Raw genomic sequence first — 17,996 nt, forward strand, 5'->3', positions numbered from 1 at the left:
GAGAGTTTAGCATGGCGCGTGACCACCAATCTCCTTAATACTTCCGAAACGTAATGAAATTGAAGGATTTACGCGTGAAAAATGTTACAATGCTTGAGCTGATAATTGTTAATTCGGGGTCAATTGGATTTTGTGACGAGACACGGCAGGATCGATCCTTTCGTTTCGTTGAACTCGGTCAGTTATTAAGCGATATTAATGAGTAAGCTTTTGTCGAGGAGATAATTGTTTAAACGTTTAGAAGGGGACGACGATCGAGTTGTCACGATTGTGCAACAGATCCCGTCTTTTCGCTTTTATTTTTGACCTAGCCATTTCGCGATTAGTGGATCAAATCAAGAGCAATGTCGTATATATACTTTCACCACTCGGGATACGTCGAATCATTATATCGACACATATATCGATTGATGTAAATACCCAACTCGACTAATATTATCGCATTAGAGGTAGATGATAAATACGTATTATTAACGGGCGATCATAATGGTTTTTAGTTTAAATGATTTGCTGGCACCCGTGTGTTATTTTTGGTTTGCCTTTTTTCTCCCTTTTTTTCTTCGACGATTCCAAACTCAATATGCAGTGTTGGGCGCAGGACTCTCGTATGAATAATTATTACGCAATGAATTTTTATTTACATCGCGTCACTAATTTTCAACCAACAATGTACACACTCATTATATAAATTTACTTGCTCAAACAAAGTGCGGCAAATTCTAGCTAATTGATAATGTTTTTATTTTTTACCGCGCTTCTCGGTAAAAGTTCCTAAAAACATGAAAAATATCTTTTGTAATCGTCTAACACCGTACTTTATGGTCCTCGCGCCATAAATCATACGGTAATTTTGTTTTGCGCTGCATAGAATAATGGCGTGTAAAGCGACGCAACGAGTAACACGAGTCATACAAATTAGGGGATAGTAAAAGTTGTTGTATATTTGTCGGGAGTTTTTTTTTTTTTTATTATCGCGAGTAAATTATTATACCTAGTATATATCGACGGTATTTTAGAAATTTACAATATTAAAATAATCATCGCTCGTATCGTAAATTTACGATACAACTAGGCTTTTTAATGACCGCGGTATCAGCACGGGAATTATGCAGTTAGTTTGTGCGACATTAAAATATAAGTAAAGAAAGTAAATTATTAAGAGAACAAATTAGGTTATAAGATTATATTGTATCTAAGAGTATTATTGTACAATTTAATATTTTACAATTTACATAAAGGAGATAAAGAAGAGAGCAACATCACCGGCATTGTATTTTTCAATAAATTGTGTGCATTAAAAAATGACATATTTTAAGCTAATAGTTATCGAGTAATCGATTGGACGTTGATCATTTTTAATTCATAAGCACCTAACTTTTCGTAGATAATATGAAATGAAGTATCAAAAGATTTTGTATACACTTTATCTCCCTGATAAATTTAACACTTTTATCTTATCAGTTTGTAATCAGCTGCCACTCTATGAATCCTTGATAGTCTAATAATATGATGATAAATAGATAAACACAGACAATAATATTTGCATGCAATTGGATTGTTTACTTTTTGGTTCGTTTGATTAGACGCGCTATGGCAAAAAATAGATGAAACCTCTTTTACCTTTTTACTATTAAAATGAAGGTCCGGTAAATGTTAAGAGAAATTAGTTTACATAAGTATAATCTAAATAAGTACTCTCTAGCGAGCTCTTACTTAAAATTTTAAATATCCAATTCAAACATTCTAATTAAAAAAACCGCCAAGTATTTCAATGATGTTGTGAAGAATTAACGCGACCTCGATTAAACGAAATCCATAATAAATTTATAATTATAATGATAAGCTAATGTACTGACTAGCTAATTGAACTAATAGAATTTTCAATCTTAACATATTTTGCGTTAAAAACTAATCAATCGTAATTGGTTGTGGTAATTGTAATCGGTAAAATTAATGAAATGTTCCCTACTTCCACTAATTATTGCACCACTATGTTTAAAGTAATTCATAATAAAATAATATAATTAATAAAGATGCGGATATTTGTAAAATAGGCATATCATTAAGAGCGTGCACGCGATTATGGATTATCGTAACTGTTATTCCTCTCAATAATGCTCGTCACTCGTCAAAAAAATGCCTCGCCATCAATTGCCATATCATCTAGGCGTGTAAAAATTATTACAGAATACAAATAAAACGTGTGCATTAAATACTCCATAAAAGGAATATGCATTCTGTTTGGTATCGGCGATACCTACGTAAGTAAAATAAAAAATAAAAAATAAATAATAAATAATAAATCCAACACGAGCATAGAAACGCAACTACACCAGACAGAGATGGGCAAATATAAATAAGAATGATCGTTGCGGCGTAATGCGTTGCTCCGTTATAAAGTCGGACAACGGTCGCGCGCACCAAGAGTAAACGCATCGACTTTTGCAGGGAGGAGTGTTACTACCATCGGCGTCCGAGCGCACTGCTGAGGACGGAGGTTCACCCGAGACGGCGAGGTACGCGGGCGTTGGAGGCCGGGAGAGCGTACGATGACGAGGAAGTGGAGATGGAGGTGGAGGTAGAGATGGAGGACGAGGAGGAGGAGGAGGAGGAGGAGGTGATTGTGTCGATTGGGAGAGATGGGATGGAGGAGGAGGAGGAGGAGGAGGAGACGCCAGTGGACGAGGCGGACGAGGGGATCCGATACAAGAGTAAATCCTCCCACATGACGCTCAGCACTTACGGACACCTGAAGATCGACTACACCAACAGCTGGAACTCGCTGCATCGGAAGATCGTGAGCAAGTGACGCGGGAATGGGGACACGCGTGCCCGAGAGAGGCCCTCGGGGTCGCCCCCTCATCTTATCTGTAATCATCTGCGTCGGGCTGCGCGTGGGCGTTGATCCGCCCCTTGGACCTCCGTTAATGATTACGGCATTAATTACGCTGTGCCGGCGATTCCATGTGCATGATCGCATTTTTAAAACTAGGGGCTGGATCCGTGGGGACGATTCTTCATTCGAGCGACTTTTTATTTTACACATCATTGGTTGCGCCTACGACCTTCGGCAAATCCTTACGACACGAGTTTTTGTCGCAGCGGCACGCAATCGGCTCGATTGTTCTCTCGGTGTCGCTGAAAAACATACACTTGTCAATAAACTTGCATTGTTCGTGCGTGCACACGCGTAGGTACGGATGTAGGAGCAAGCGCATCGGACTCGATGAGCCGATGTTTATGAAGAAACAAAAAAAAATTCATTACCAAATTAATCGTTCGTGGCTCATTATGAAACCGAGCGATTTTAAATTGTTTACTTTAAATGAAAATTCTTATGATGTTTATATAATGGTGCTATCTTTTCTCATTTCTTTTTCTTTTTTTGTTCACAAATCCCGATAATTGTATTATTACAAATGAAAACAATTGTATCGTGTAGGTTTGTTCCACATATCTTTCTCGGCTAAAATCTACTAAACCCTACTTCGACCCGTCTCCTTTTTCCGCATCTTATGATGCAAATATTTTACTAAGTAATATCTGCAGATCATCTAATTAAAAAATAAAAAATAGGGAAAAAAAATTAATAAATAAAATAACATAAAAAAATTAATATAATAAATAAATAAATAAATGTTTATGATGTCATCTGTGCTTCTCAATTTTTATGATATTACAATATTACAATTATATTTAGCTTGGTCATTTCAAATAAAAATTCTACATTTACAAAGGTAGCCGTTAAATTAATTGCCCTCGATCATTTGCCGTAGCAAGCTTATTACATCGTTACAATTTAAAAGTTGTGTACAAAAAATGTTTGTTATTGTAAAAGTGTACGTTTCTCCGCAAACTAAACTATATATAAACATAATGTATCTTGTTACAAACTGTATTTGTTTTTAATTAAGTAAGAAAACTATTTGTATTCAATGTTATATGGAATAAATAACTTGGAGTATGTATTTTGTAAAAAAGAAATTAAGGAGAATAAATGATGATAAATATAAATTAATAGTTAATCGTCATCGTGTTCCAAATCCACCGTCTCATCATCGTGACGATATAGTTTTCTTCTTTTTTCAAATTTAAAGAATCCATTTTCTTTTTGAATTGCAGTACTTTCTTTAACACTGTTGTCTTCGATTTTATTTTTTCTATTGACTATAATGTCCAGATTTTGCCATCTAAAATTATTAATTATTCTATATATCATTAAAATTGATGACTATAATATGTATTAAAATTGAATAGTGTTATAATTTTGATAAATTTATAAAACATAAGGCAAGCATTTGAAAACTATTATTTTCAATAAAAGTAAAACAATTAATATTAAAAAACACATATTTAATTTCTTTATATATGACGAGCTTACATGGGTTAATACTAGGATTTACGCGACAATATGATATCGGAGAATTTCAATTGATTAATAAATAATTCGATAGTTGCCATTTTACTAAAATTGATAAACATTTAAAGAAAATTGTTTTTTTTTCTTCTTAATGACTACTACCGACACTGGTGGAAAAATACATGAACATTTACGAGTGAATTAGGTGGACTAGGCCGTGCATAAAAACTAATTGATTTGATTTTTAAAGTATTTATAAATAAAAATGCCAAATAAAATAAGATCTGGTTTTCTAGTTGAAGTCATTGAAGTCATTGAGTCGGATGTCGATTAAGAATCGATTGCATTATAATGAACGATCGGCAAGTGAAAGTGAGTGAAATTGTTCACTTATTATAAAAAATGTATTCGCTGTATCATTTAATACTGCTTAATTACAATTAACAAAACTTTTAACACGAAGCTGGAATACGCAGTTAGAGTAAAATTAAACAGATGTCTAAAAAGCCGATAAACAAGTGGTGAAAGTTATTTGACGAAGGTAAAGGCCACTTTATCAGTAGGAAAGATGATGCTCATTAGTTTCTGAAATATATAGCCATAATTTGTTTTGAGAATACTTAGGATTTCTAATTTACATATTCTTTAATGTAAATGTTTATTCATATTTATGAATACTACGGATAAATATAAATTAAATTCATTTTCAGTAAAAGCATACATAATTTATTTACAATTTTGATGAAACAATATACTTTAATAAAACAAATTAATTTCAAATAATGTTACATTTTCTAGTAGTTGTAGTCAAATTTAATATTTTTCTTAAATTATTAGACAGGTTTCATTTTTAATTTGAATTATTTTAATTAATTAATATTGTTTCCGTACAATAATTATATTGAAACATAATTTAACATAATTAAGTTGAATAACATTTTAATCAACATTTATAATCGATCAAAATTACTTTCTTATTAATTACATCTACTAATGGAATTTATTTCTTTACCAACATATGATAACTTACCTGCTCATGGTTTTGCTTACCCAATAATTATGTCGGTATATATTCTATAATTTCTATGTCTTTTTATCGATCGGAATTACAAATATCATATTATTGTTTTTCATGTATAATAATGTAATTCATGTATAATATAAAACTTAATTATTATATTTTTGTTGTATAGAATAAAATACATGACATACATAATAACAATAATAATTATCAATAATAATAATTTTAATTGATTATATATTTAAAATATATTTTTACCTCAAGTGATGAGGATCTTTAGATTTCTTCTGACTCTTGTTTATTGGCTTCGATTCATTGTTCAATGATGGATGTGTAAAATTGTTTAAATTATTATTAGAGCCGTTTACATTCTTCGAGTAATTTGACTAATAAATATTGGGTATTTAGTAAACTATTAGATAAATTTGTAATTTAACGTATATTATACCAACCTTTTTTATTGCATTTTTTACATTTCCGGAGAAACTAAAGTCTCTTTGTTTATCATTAACTTTTGTATTTTCTTTTGTCAGAAATTCAGATTTTTTTTTCAATTCCTCAACTGTAAATTAATAAATGATGCAGTTTATTCACACGATTCCATCATAATAAAAACCGTTTTTTATTTATTATATTTATATTGTCGCTGGAAATTGAAAAAGTTTCGAAAAAAGCAAGAAAACATTTTATACGAACGGAAATCGAACTTGGAACTTTTATTTTCAAAATGGTTACTACTTATTCCATCCGAGCTGTTTCATTATATTATTATTGTCAAATAATTACACGTGAATCATAAAATAATAAAATCTATTGTACTTACATATATTATAATATCATTTGTACAATAAAAAATATTGAACATATCAAACGGTATTAAAATATATATTAAATTATAATGTATGATTTTTTGTAACGACAATAATTTTTTTTTTTTTTTAACTTATGCTATCTATGGTTTATGTTATTGTGATTTAAGCAAAGAAAAAATCAATAATCGCCAAAGAACTTTTTGAAAATAAATGTTTGTGTGTTAGATGGTACTTTTATTTATTATTTTAAATATCATTCACGTTATGCTCAAGCGATTCTCCCGCTTCGTTAAAAAAAAAAAAAAAAAAAAAAAAAAAAAAAAAATAATAATTAATGTTTTTCTCCTAGAATTTAACTGTCTTACAATTATGATGTATAAGTGAGATATTATTTACAAGCTGTGATATTTCATTAATTTATGAAAAATTTTAAATAAGGACGATAGAATGAAAGATTAATATATAAATCTTACTTATCTTTAAATAATCTTCAATCATTTGATTTTGTTCTTGCATTGTAGATTGTAGATGATTATTTTCCTTTTGTAAAGATTCTAACTTTAGTCGATGTTCATTGACAATTTTTTTAAGTAAAGCAATTAAGTCACATTTTTGTTTTTCTTTTTGTATCAAGCGCTGTTTTAAATGTTCGACTGCTTCTTCTAAATTTGTATTTGCAGATTTTAATTTCGTATATTCCTATAATACAATGTTTTAATAGAAAGGGATATTTTATTTTGTGCATCATGCATATGAAATACCATAAACAAGTACATTTCGCATACACTCATCGCGCACACACGCACACGACAACTAAAAATGCATTGAAATAATTAATGAAAAAAAGAAAAAAAAATTATAGATTGAATGTAATCTTTGTATTATAATATTCAATTATTGTAAAATCTAAGAAAATTCATAAAACTTTTATCCCCTACACGTTTTAATATATACGTAATTTATTACATTATTATTATTATTGTCGTTGTTGTCGTTGTCGTTGTTGTCGTTGTTGTTGTCGTTGTTGTCGTTGTTGTCGTTGTTATATTCTTACATATATTCATTTAAAGACGTCGAAATAATTACTTACACTCTTTATTTTGTGAAATTTTTGCATTATAATATCAAGCTGCAACTGCGGTTGATCATACATAATTTAAACGGTAAATGTGACAATATTAAATGTTATATTTATTATTAATTAGTAAGATGTGCGTATTTATAATTAGACAATCGGTATAAAATTGCACTGGAATACTTATGTTTTATAAAAGCTTAGTATAATACTCAATTATTCCACGGACAGAAGCTTTGCATTTAATTACATTATTTTGGTAAAATTTTATTACATTTCGTATTGAAGTTCGACATTGTATGAACCGATGACTGATTAGTGAATTTTGTGCACGCAGCTTTGGAAGTCCGATAGATAAAAGTGTAAATTTGTATGTGCGAGTGTTGAAAGTTAAAAAGAAAAAAAAAAAACAAAAAAACAATAGATATCGTCGAATAGATTGAAATTCTTTGCAATAATTATGATTTATAAATTTTGAATGAAGATATAAATAACTTTTTGGAAAATAAGAAATTTAACCTAAATTTAGGATATTTCTCCATGAACGTTTTTGGACAATAGAATACCATTTATGAGCTTTTATTTGCTTAATAATTATACACCTTTATATGTATATTTATACAATAAAGAATATGTTTAATATTACAAGGCTCTTATGCCAAAAGCATATAGTAAATAATAATCTGAAATGTTGTAGTCTTGCATTAAAAGTATGTAAAGTCTTACCATGTGTCAATTATAATTCGAATGTACACTATTGCATTCAAGCAATTGAGAAGTTACCGAGAGATCCAAACGATAGAAAACAATATATCGATATGATGGCACAAAAAAAAATAGACGAGATTTTAAAAGATCCGCAGTTTCAGCAGAAAAAGAAAATTTTTGATATGGAAATACAAAACTGGAGGGATAGTGGTTATAATATGCCTCTGGAGATAAGACCACGAGATTGGGTTCAACTACTTAGGTTGAAGAGTCTACATCAGCGAAGGTAAATTTAGTTTCATTAATCGCTACTTTTGATTTTATGATTAACTTTGACTGTTTATTGTTAATTCGTTTCCTCAGGAAATTTCTCAATTATCTCTTTTTAACGGAAAAAAAGGTAGAGAAGAAAAAAGAAATAAAAGATAAAAATAGGCTAGAGTATGAAAGCAAACTGAGTGTTAAAAAAGTTAACGATGATCACCTAGAGTATGGAATTGGAAATAATTTTATGATAAGAAGGGTTACCCCTTCGGTAATGAGTAAATTATATGTATGGAATTGTCTCAAGGGGTATATGTTTGGAAATAAAATAATCTTCGATTGCAGTTTTAGCAAATATATGTCCATACATGAAAGCCGAAGCTGTGCCAGACAGTTCATAGAGTGTTATGCTGCTAATCGGCTTCATAATTTTCCATTTCATATATATATGTGCAATGTTGATGTATCGAGTGATTTTATAGAGTTTCTTCATAGGTATATTCCAACATTATTTGACGTTGATTTTCCAATGACTATTACAACAAAAACTTATTTAGAACTATTTGACAAAAGTGAATTAGTTTACTTATCATCGAATAGTCATGTTGAAATGACAGAATATAATCCTAATATCACTTATATAATTGGAGCTTTTGTTGATAAGGTAAAAAAATATTTTGTATTTATTTCTTAAGTCCTAGTTTTGACATTCTTGCGATGGAGATATTTTTAAATTGAATATAACTTGATTGGGATACTTTATACAATTCCACATCTAACTCATATTGATTTTTTCTAATCGCTAATGCAATTCTCGTTTATGAAATGGAATAATTTAATTTAGTCATAATTGAAAAACTTTTTCGTTTGGTATATCGCGTGTCCGATTTTACTGACTTTCATTCGAATCTGACATTACATAAACTGGAGAATTAAATTTGAAAAAAGGCTATGTCGTAAGTTATGAATATTTTTTGTTCAAATTACTTTCAAGTCACGGGTCGAATAAAACGAAGTTAAATTATTTGTTACAAGTTCAAATTATTATTGGCTGCATAAAAATGTATGACGTGTGCAATTTCTTTCCAGGGTGATAAACAACCAATTTCACGTGCCAAAGCAATCAAAGATAATATAAAATATGTGAAATTACCTCTGGACAAATATCTTCGATTCGGCGATGGTTCTGGCAAAGATTTAACAATAAATCATGTTTACAATATTATGCTCGATGCGCAAATTAAAGATTGGAAAGATGCTTTGAAGCATGTACCTTCAAGAAAGTTGTATAGTAGTAGAATAATATCATTAGAAAACAAAGTGAAAAGCGAAATGTTATTAAAAAGCTTGACGGTTAAGGATAATGTAGATGACATAAATGATAGAAATAAATTAGGAGAAAGCAGGAATAAGTTTAATATGAATATGTCGTTAAAACATAAATTAAATAATTAAATTGTAGAATTTTAAGTTTGAATAATATAATAAAACTCATTATTTATATTTTTTAAAATTATGCTTTATGAGTACAAAAAATTTGTTAAAAACTCTCCAAAATTAATCTGACATTTGTCGTTAGATTTTTTAAAATCTACGTATCTCTTATGGTGTAGTATACATTTAGGAGAATATTTATACATATACATCGAGAAATTTAATTGATCTATGACACCGGGGCATGTAGTTTGGAACTAAAATAATATAAAAATAATTACTTTTTAAATTAGCCGCAGTCTTAAATATATTGCTCGTTTCTTTAAAATATTACATATAGCCTCGAGGAGCTAACGTATTGATTTAAAATGAGCAATCGTATGTAGTATATAATGTCACTGTTTAATCACAAATATTTTAAGTTCCCATTACATTTCATAAGTTTACATTTAACACAGCACAGTTTAATAAATCATAGTCTTTATCGTTAAATTTTCTAAGCAAATTATTCGCTATCCATTAGCTTGAGAGCTTCTTTTTATCGATACGCATGGATAACGTTTACGCCACTCGATAATATTAGCATCGCTGATTCCTTCACAGAAGCTTAAGTCGATCATGTGCAAGCGCAGACAAGAAAGTAACTTTATACAAATATCGGGAGTAAGAGAGCGAGCTCCAAGTAAATCTAGTTGCTGTAAATTCTGACACAACAGCAATGGCTCGAGATCACGGTCCGTCAGACCACGAAACGACGTCAAAAAAAGTTTTTTCAGGTTTCTGCACGAGCTCAATAGTACTCTCAAGGAATCTCCAACTGCTCCTATTCCAGTACTACATGTATGAAAAAAAAATGTAAGAGAAAACATTGTAACTTTATCACTGTAATAGGTGCATCTACTACAAAAGGATGCAAATTGAGAAACATTACGTGTAAATCAGTCGTACTAACCACCATCCGAAGTCGATTTCTTTTAGATTGGTACAATGGGTTAAGGCTCTTATACCATGCACCGTAAGAGTTTGAGCTTTCCAAAAGTCAATGCTTTCTAGTTTTATACAAGAGACTGCTATTTCCGAAGCTATATCATCCATATTGAGTCGATCGTGCATACCGGCTAAATTTAAGTGTCGAATATGAGAATTTTTATGAAGAATCGAACATAATGTATCTGTTTCGATCAATGTTCTGTATAATTCAAGTCTCTCTAACTTTTCTAGATTCTGCAGAGGTGCAAAGCCATTACTATTAACCGCTGTACAATTGCGCAGACATAATTCTGAAACGATATTATTATTATTATTATTATAAAGTCTTTTATATTATTAGATAATCGAGATTTTCATTGATTAATTAATGAAATTAATGCTGTGCAAACAATACCCTTAAGATTTTTGCACGTTTGCGAAATTTCTTCAATAACAGCATCATTCACAAAATGACAGCAATTTAACCTCAAGTGCATTATCGTACTTCCACTACTTTGTAAAAATCCAATGAAGTCATCGGATTTTATTGTATTGTAATTACCACACCAGGAGAGATCTAGTCGTTGCAAATATTGACATTTGTTGGCGAAATTATTTAAAACAAACGTATCTACGCAATACCAGTAGGGTTTGAGATTGAGACTCGTGTACAGGAGGGCATCGTGAGCAATGTTATTGAAGTGACGATTAACTTGACTACATCGATTGAGAGACTTTAAATCTAAATTTTTAAATATTTTCAGCACCGTTTCATCCTATAAAAGGATATGGTAAATACATAAAGAAATTAAAAATTATACCTAAATATTGATTATATGTCAATTTATGATACTTACAGGAAGTGCAGCAAAATTTCCATTATTATTATTACTATTATTCTTATTCTTCTTCTTCTTATTATTATTATTATTATTAGTATTATTGGTATGTTTCACAGTTTGTGTTTCAAAGTCGGATTCTGTTAAAGCCGTTGATGAGAGATTGATATCTCTTATAAGTTTTGGAAAGTCTTCTTGTAAGAATTTTTGTAAACTATTAAAAGCTTCTTCGATCGGCGGAATGTAATGACAGTGAAATCCTAATTTAGCTGCCAGTTTTCCTTTAGGAACTGTTTCGATATATTGACTAAAGCATAAAACGATTCAAAGAAATTACATTCATGCTGATTACTTTATTATTATTATTATTATTATTATTATTATTCTAGATAAGAGTGAGCTAATTTTTAATAATCTTATTATAAAATGTAACTCCAAAGTGTAAAAGCAATGTAAAAAAAAAACAAAAAACAACAGAGTCCGCTTAATTAATAAATCAATACCAAAGATAAAACTTTATCTTTAAAGTACAATTATTTCACATTGTGATAAAATTTTAATAAAGCATTTTGAGTCTATGGTTAACTTAGTTAACCAACTTAGTTAATCAGTTACTGACTCTAAAGAAAGTTCATTCCAATTACATTTACTAGTATTTTAAAAGCAATGCTTTGGGTGATTTATAAAAATAAGCAAATTATGACTAAGGATTAAAAGCCTAATTATACCTTTCGTACAGCGTGCAATGCTTGTACAATGTGTTCTTTAACGTTCTTAAATCTTGATTAACTTTCAAATAATCTGGAGTTAAATTATAACAATCGTCATTGTTATATCCCGTTCCACCCAGTTCCTTTAATAAGCAACTCAAACTGTGCGTCTGAAGTCCTACATTAGGAATAATAAGTTCGGATGTCCCAATGAGTAATACAGCATCCAGTTCAGCATAGTAGTCCAGTAGACTATGATTAAATTCTAATCTCAACATTTTCGTTTTAAAGTTACACAGCTGCAAAGGAGGTGAAAATATTCGTGGTTTGTGCGGTACAATCTGAGGTGGACCATTCCAAAGCCGTAGCCACTGGCCAGTTTCGTTTCTAGCCCAAATTGCCACAACGCTGCCTGGATTGTAAGTTTCATAAATGGATATTCTAACTGGATATACCTCTTTATGATATTCTAAATCTATAATGAAATACGTGAATTGTCAATTAAACGTTCTCACAATTATGGTAAATTAAAATAAAAAATATGGTAAATTAACGAGCCGGTTACTTTAATATAAGATTATTTTTCTTTAAAAGTTCAAACGATGCTCGTTCGGAATTATTAATGTTACAAAGTCGTCGACACTAACGCTGCTCATTTTTAGATAAGATAAAAAATAAGGAAGCATCAGACTCATAAGGGATGTTAAGAAACGATAAGTCGATCGATTGCCATTATTCTTTTATCACACACATTTCGATAAAAAAAATAATTGGCTGCAATAAATGACTTTTTCATAATTATTATACTTACCAATATAGTCGTGACTTGTTATGGGATTGTTATTTTGAGGCATGTAATCCAAGGATTTTGAAGGCGCTCTGTCCCACCACCTGCCATACGTTCGCTACAGTAAAATAATCTCACGACAATTAATCAATAAAAATTCTTCATTCATAAAAATATTGGACATTGGACAATGGCATAACTCACAGTTTTATAATAAATAGGACGCGGATAATTACATTCTTTCTTTCTTTACCAAATTGCAATTATGTAACAATTACTTTAACGTTCGGTTCTGTCACTATTATTCCTACCATTTACAACCTACTAGTCAATCACTAATAAATCAGTATATAAATAATTCTATATTACTATTACTATTGTGACAAAATTGACATGGAATGAAATTGTCCCTCGAACCGGCAATTATCACTTAAAAAGGGATAAAAAAAAAAGAAAAAGAAAAAAAAAAAAGAAAAAAAAGGAAAAACAAAAAGACGAAATAAAACGGGAGAGAGAGAGAGAGAGAGAGAGAGAGAGAGAACGTCACAATTACGATTAATCGACGTATGGATTAAGAATTTCTTTCCTACACGATATCACAAACAAAGCAATTAGGATAATTTTGCTTATTATAGCGCGTAGTGCTCGCTCGTGCGAGTCGTCGGTCCTCCAGACAATGATTCTAACAAAGAATTTTCTTAAAGTAATTTCCAATGGGACAAAGGGAGCGAGACTAACAAATATAATCACCATGACAAAGGCCTGCGGGAAGTCTCCATAATCGGGAAACTTGCTCGGGTTTCCAGCAATATTATATGCCGTGTAGGAAATGCTAATGTTGCTCCCGTACTGCGAGCTAAAGTCCACGACATCCTTCACGAACTGCTCAACGAACTGCACGGACTCCTCTCTCTCTTCGTCCCCTGGTTTTCCCTTCTTAAGGGGCACCAGCTCAAGTTTGGCCTCGTCACACGAGGATACCATCTCATCGATCGACCCTTTCGTCCTCTCGTCTTCGCGCACGCACACGCACACGTAGACACTATCCACTTCGTCCCTTCACGCCTGCCGCCACCCCTCGGCTACGTCCCGCCCGATCAACCTCGTCGGGCAGTAAGCGGTAACACGGGTCGTCGACTCGGTTGCGGCGGCTCACCCCGGCGGAGCTTCATGGCTTGCCATAATCGCGTCCTCAACGACGAGACGGGTCGTTCTTCTCCCACCACGACTCTCGACGTCTCGTTCCCCGAGTCACCCGAGACAATGTCGAGTCAAACGACGGGGGAAGCGTCGTCGACCCAACCACTGTTCGAGCCGCGGGCAACAGCTGTTTATGTCGTTAGCGACGGCAGTTCGCGCGAGGTCCGCGACATCTCCAGCTTCGGTTACGAAGCGACCTAGCACTGCCGGGGTCGCGAGTGGCGTGGATTGTTAGGTTATAACCGGCTCGTCGTCGGCCTCGAGCGCCCAATATGTGGATGCTTAAAGGGAACGAAGAGGAAGGGACTCGAGCTGGACCGTGACGAGGTCTAGTCCCGGCGGTGAGCATTCGGACCAAGTCCTCGTTCATGAGCTTTTTGGCGCGCCACGACAGAGAGAAGCGAAGTGAAGCTTGAGATAAGAGGTTATGCGGAGAGGAGATTGAGATAATGTCGAGAGGATGTTGCTACTTGTAGGAGGGCAACTAACCTGAGTAGAAGGATGAATAGGATTCTCGCGCTGCCGATGAAGACGGTCGGTCAGATGGTGGCTGCTGGGGAGATCCGCCCTGGCCAGTTGGCCGATGCAGCCTTGAAAATGACCGTGGCCATTAAGCCGCTCAACGCATTCGTAACCGTGACGGGTGAGCTTTTGAAGCAGCAGTCCCGCGATGCCGACGAGAGGCAGATGACCAAGAGGCTGCTGGGCGACCTCGATGGCATACCAATTGCGATTAAGGATAATTTTTGTACGGGCGAACAGTTGACGACCTGTGCATCTCGCATGCTTGGGAATTTCGTGCCGAGCTACGATGCCACCGTTTATAGAAAGTTGAAGGAGGCCGGTGCAGTCTTGGTAGGGAAAACCAATTTGGATCAGTTTGCCATGGGTAGTGGTACCGTCGATTCGTATTACGGACCGACCAAGAACTTGTGGGGCTCCAGTTTCATGCAAAATTACAGCATCGATGGTCGTTTTCACGTGGATGACATAGGGCGTAGTAATGGTCTGTCCGGTACGGAAGATTGGTACATAGCAGGTAAAGAGCAAAGGGGGATAGGTTTACATTTATAGTGGAAGTGTACGTTAGTACACTTTGATAATACAATAATAGGCTCGGTGGTTTTTGCAATTGTAAGTGAAAGTATGAGCGTTACTTTGCGATTTGACAAAGTCATGTATAAGCTAGTACGATCCATAAGACTCAAAATGTCAATGGTTTGTTGGAAGATGCTTTGTACGACGAGTACAATTGCAAATCATCTCGAGCCAATTTTTTGACCACTAAACTAACGAGAGTCGATTAGAAAGGTAGTTGGTGCATGAACAAAGCTACTTTTACTAACAAAGATTGAAAATCTTTTAGGAGGAAGTAGCGGTGGATCTGCGATCGCAGTTCTGACAGGTACTTGTTATGCTGCGCTCGGTTCTGATACGGGTGGTTCGACGCGAAATCCAGCATCGCACTGTGGTCTTGTGGGTCTAAAGCCAACTTATGGACTAGTATCTCGTCATGGACTTATACCGCTAGTCAATTCCATGGATGTTCCTGGAATACTTGCACGCACAGTGGACGATGCTGTGGCGATACTTAATACAATAGCTGGACCTGATCCATTCGATTCGACAACGTATAAAAGAGTCTATACACCCATACAACTCCCTGCACGGGTCGATATCAGTGGTCTTAGAATAGGAATTCCTAAGGAATATCGGTGCTCTGGATTGACGAACGAAGTAGAATCTAATTGGATGCAAGTAGGCCAATTGTTGGAGGATGCAGGAGCTCATATTTTGCCGGTCTCTTTGCCACATACGGAGTACTCTATTGTCTGCTATTCCGTATTGAATCAGTGCGAAGTTGCCAGCAATATGTCCCGTTTCGATGGAGTAGAATATGGTTTCAGGGCAGACGAGTATTCGACGACCAAAGAACTTTATGCTAAAACCAGAAGCCAGGGATTTAACGACGTTGTTCGCAGTCGAATTCTCACTGGCAATTACTTCTTACTCGAGGAAAATTACGAGAACTATTTTGTTAAAGCAATGAAGGTAAGAAGGCTCATCGCTCAAGACTTTGACAAGGTCTGGCAGTCTGGTATAGACTTGCTGTTGACACCGACGATGCTCAACACCGCACCAAATTATTCTGATTTTATAAGTCAAGACAATCAAACTCAGTGCTCCGTGCAAGACTATTGCACACAGCCGGCTAACATGGCTGGAATTCCAGCCATTAGTATACCGATAAAATTATCAAACGAGGGCTTGCCGTTGTCCGTGCAATTGATGGCCCCTAAACTGTGCGAAAAAACAATGCTCGCTGTTGCCAAATGGATAGAGGATGTCGTGAAATTTCCCGTGCTAGTTCTCAAAGATGATAGTTTAATAAGTTAAAGTTTGCTTTAAGGGACGCTACAGAGATGCCTTGTTATTGTAATTTAAGTTAAAAGCTTGTATACTTATCGTTTAAAGAGTCTTGTTATCTCAATGTATTAATATATACATATACATATACATATATGTTGACTTGTAATAAAAGAGGGTAGGTAATGCAATTTTATTTGAAAATGAATGGTTGAAGTGTTAATCATTGCACTAATTATAATGCATGTCCCGAAAGATGGCTGCATCTGCTTCCTCGATCAAACTCCCTCAAAAAGCTGTAATGTTTATTTAGATATTCGTCGTGTCGCTTAAGCATCGAATAAATCCGGATGAACTGGGCAGCCTATTAGTAAGTAGTCGAAGGTATCAGCAATAACTCGGCAGGCCTTTTGATTATATAAAATTAATCGACTCGGGCGCACAACAGAAACAGAGAAATTTGAAGCCTTGCAGCGATGAAACGTGATGCCAAGATCGAGACAAATCCTGGGGATTCTTAGTCCCGAAACTTAGCTTACTCGAGTGACTAAGGGTTGGCGATGGTGTTAGAGTGATGGAGGGAGTTGGGCGATCGAGCGATTAAGCGAGAGAGAGAGAGAGAGAGAGAGAGAGAGAGGGAGAGAGAGGGAGAGTAGCCACCCGGGGGTAGCGGTTCGAGAAAAGAACGCGGAAAAGTAGGGTTGCGTGTGCGCAGACGCGGAGAGCCGTCCGGGGGCTGCATCGCCGCCGCCGCCGCCGCCGCCGCCGTCGCCGCCATCGCCGCCACCGTCGCCATTGTCGTGGCGCGGGCTCAAAAGCTCCCCGGTCGGACAGTCGAGGAGCGGGCACCGGAGTCGCGACGACGTCCTCGTTCTCACGATTTGGTGCGCGCGCACGCGAACGAACGAACGAACGACTCCAGAGTTTCGTATCCCGACGAGCGTGACACGTGTGTGCATCGCTGCTGACCTGGAGACGACGAGTGAGCCCCGTACGTACGAATGCTTTGTTACTTGCCATTGTTGTTATTGCACGCGGGTGGCTTTGGTGTCGTCCGCTGGGAGTTTGCCGCGGAGGTACGATTGATTAATGAGGAGTCGATGAGTCGACGTGCCGTTTCATTATATAGGGGAGCATCGACTTTGGGTCCCTTGTGCCCTCGCTACGACGCGCGACACATTAAATATTTGCAGGAGTCAGACCTTCCCCCGTACGACGATGCTTTTTATTCAAGTAACGAATAGTAGTATTTTTTGTTGGGGATTGATTATCGCTTTAGATTGTACGAGAGAGAGAGAGAGAGAGAGAGAGAGAGAGAGAGAGAGAGAGAGAGCGTCCTACATTAGACGTAATACTTTGGATTTGTATGTCGAGGTGTAGTTACAATCTGTATGTTGCTTCTATCAGTGTGCATAAATCCATTAGCGTTAATAATTAAATTACTATAAAC

At 34.7% G+C, this 17,996-nt stretch overlaps 3 protein-coding genes across 3 annotated transcripts; 2 read left to right on the forward strand and 1 right to left on the reverse strand.

Moving 5' to 3' along the window:
• Nucleotides 1-7,918: 7,918 nt before the first annotated feature.
• Nucleotides 7,919-9,853, forward strand: rswl (tRNA methyltransferase roswell). Its single transcript, XM_011501995.1, has 4 exons — nt 7,919-8,262; nt 8,340-8,904; nt 9,330-9,652; nt 9,820-9,853. The coding sequence occupies exons 1-4, from the start codon at nt 8,087-8,089 to the stop codon at nt 9,851-9,853; spliced, it is 1,098 nt and encodes a 365-aa protein (XP_011500297.1). The 5' UTR covers nt 7,919-8,086.
• A 133-nt stretch (nt 9,854-9,986) lies between these two features.
• Fbxl4 (F box and leucine-rich-repeat gene 4) lies at nt 9,987-14,014 on the reverse strand. Its single transcript, XM_011501910.1, has 7 exons — nt 13,730-14,014; nt 13,004-13,097; nt 12,211-12,667; nt 11,501-11,789; nt 11,059-11,419; nt 10,627-10,954; nt 9,987-10,508 (listed from the first exon to the last, which is right to left on the reverse strand). The coding sequence occupies exons 1-7, from the start codon at nt 13,961-13,963 to the stop codon at nt 10,187-10,189; spliced, it is 2,085 nt and encodes a 694-aa protein (XP_011500212.1). The 5' UTR covers nt 13,964-14,014; the 3' UTR covers nt 9,987-10,186.
• A 450-nt stretch (nt 14,015-14,464) lies between these two features.
• On the forward strand, nt 14,465-16,750 carry GatA (glutamyl-tRNA(Gln) amidotransferase subunit A, mitochondrial). Its single transcript, XM_011501911.1, has 2 exons — nt 14,465-15,218; nt 15,546-16,750. Exons 1-2 carry the CDS (start codon nt 14,681-14,683, stop codon nt 16,574-16,576), a joined length of 1,569 nt encoding a protein of 522 aa, XP_011500213.1. The 5' UTR covers nt 14,465-14,680; the 3' UTR covers nt 16,577-16,750.
• The last annotated feature ends 1,246 nt before the right edge of the window (nt 16,751-17,996 follow it).

Source organism: Ceratosolen solmsi, unplaced genomic scaffold, assembly GCF_000503995.2.
Source record: "Ceratosolen solmsi marchali unplaced genomic scaffold, CerSol_1.0 scaffold23, whole genome shotgun sequence".
Classification (NCBI taxonomy): Eukaryota; Metazoa; Arthropoda; class Insecta; order Hymenoptera; family Agaonidae; genus Ceratosolen; species Ceratosolen solmsi.

What these genes read in the sequence shown, in the direction of transcription:
- Fbxl4 (XM_011501910.1), bottom strand. Translation starts at nt 13,963, where the DNA reads ATGGTATCCTCGTGTGACGAGGCCAAACTTGAGCTGGTGCCCCTTAAG. An exon ending in TCCCGCAGGCCTTTGTCATG is followed by an intron (nt 13,098 to 13,729) that starts GTGATTATATTT and finishes ATTTTACTGTAG; the next exon opens with CGAACGTATGGCAGGTGGTG. An exon ending in AACAAGTCACGACTATATTG is followed by an intron (nt 12,668 to 13,003) that starts GTAAGTATAATA and finishes ATTTCATTATAG; the next exon opens with ATTTAGAATATCATAAAGAG.
- rswl (XM_011501995.1), top strand. Translation starts at nt 8,087, where the DNA reads ATGATGGCACAAAAAAAAATAGACGAGATTTTAAAAGATCCGCAGTTT. An exon ending in TTGGAGCTTTTGTTGATAAG is followed by an intron (nt 8,905 to 9,329) that starts GTAAAAAAATAT and finishes ATTTCTTTCCAG; the next exon opens with GGTGATAAACAACCAATTTC. An exon ending in TTAGGAGAAAGCAGGAATAA is followed by an intron (nt 9,653 to 9,819) that starts GTTTAATATGAA and finishes ATTTGTCGTTAG; the next exon opens with ATTTTTTAAAATCTACGTAT.
- GatA (XM_011501911.1), top strand. Translation starts at nt 14,681, where the DNA reads ATGAATAGGATTCTCGCGCTGCCGATGAAGACGGTCGGTCAGATGGTG. An exon ending in GGAAGATTGGTACATAGCAG is followed by an intron (nt 15,219 to 15,545) that starts GTAAAGAGCAAA and finishes AAAATCTTTTAG; the next exon opens with GAGGAAGTAGCGGTGGATCT.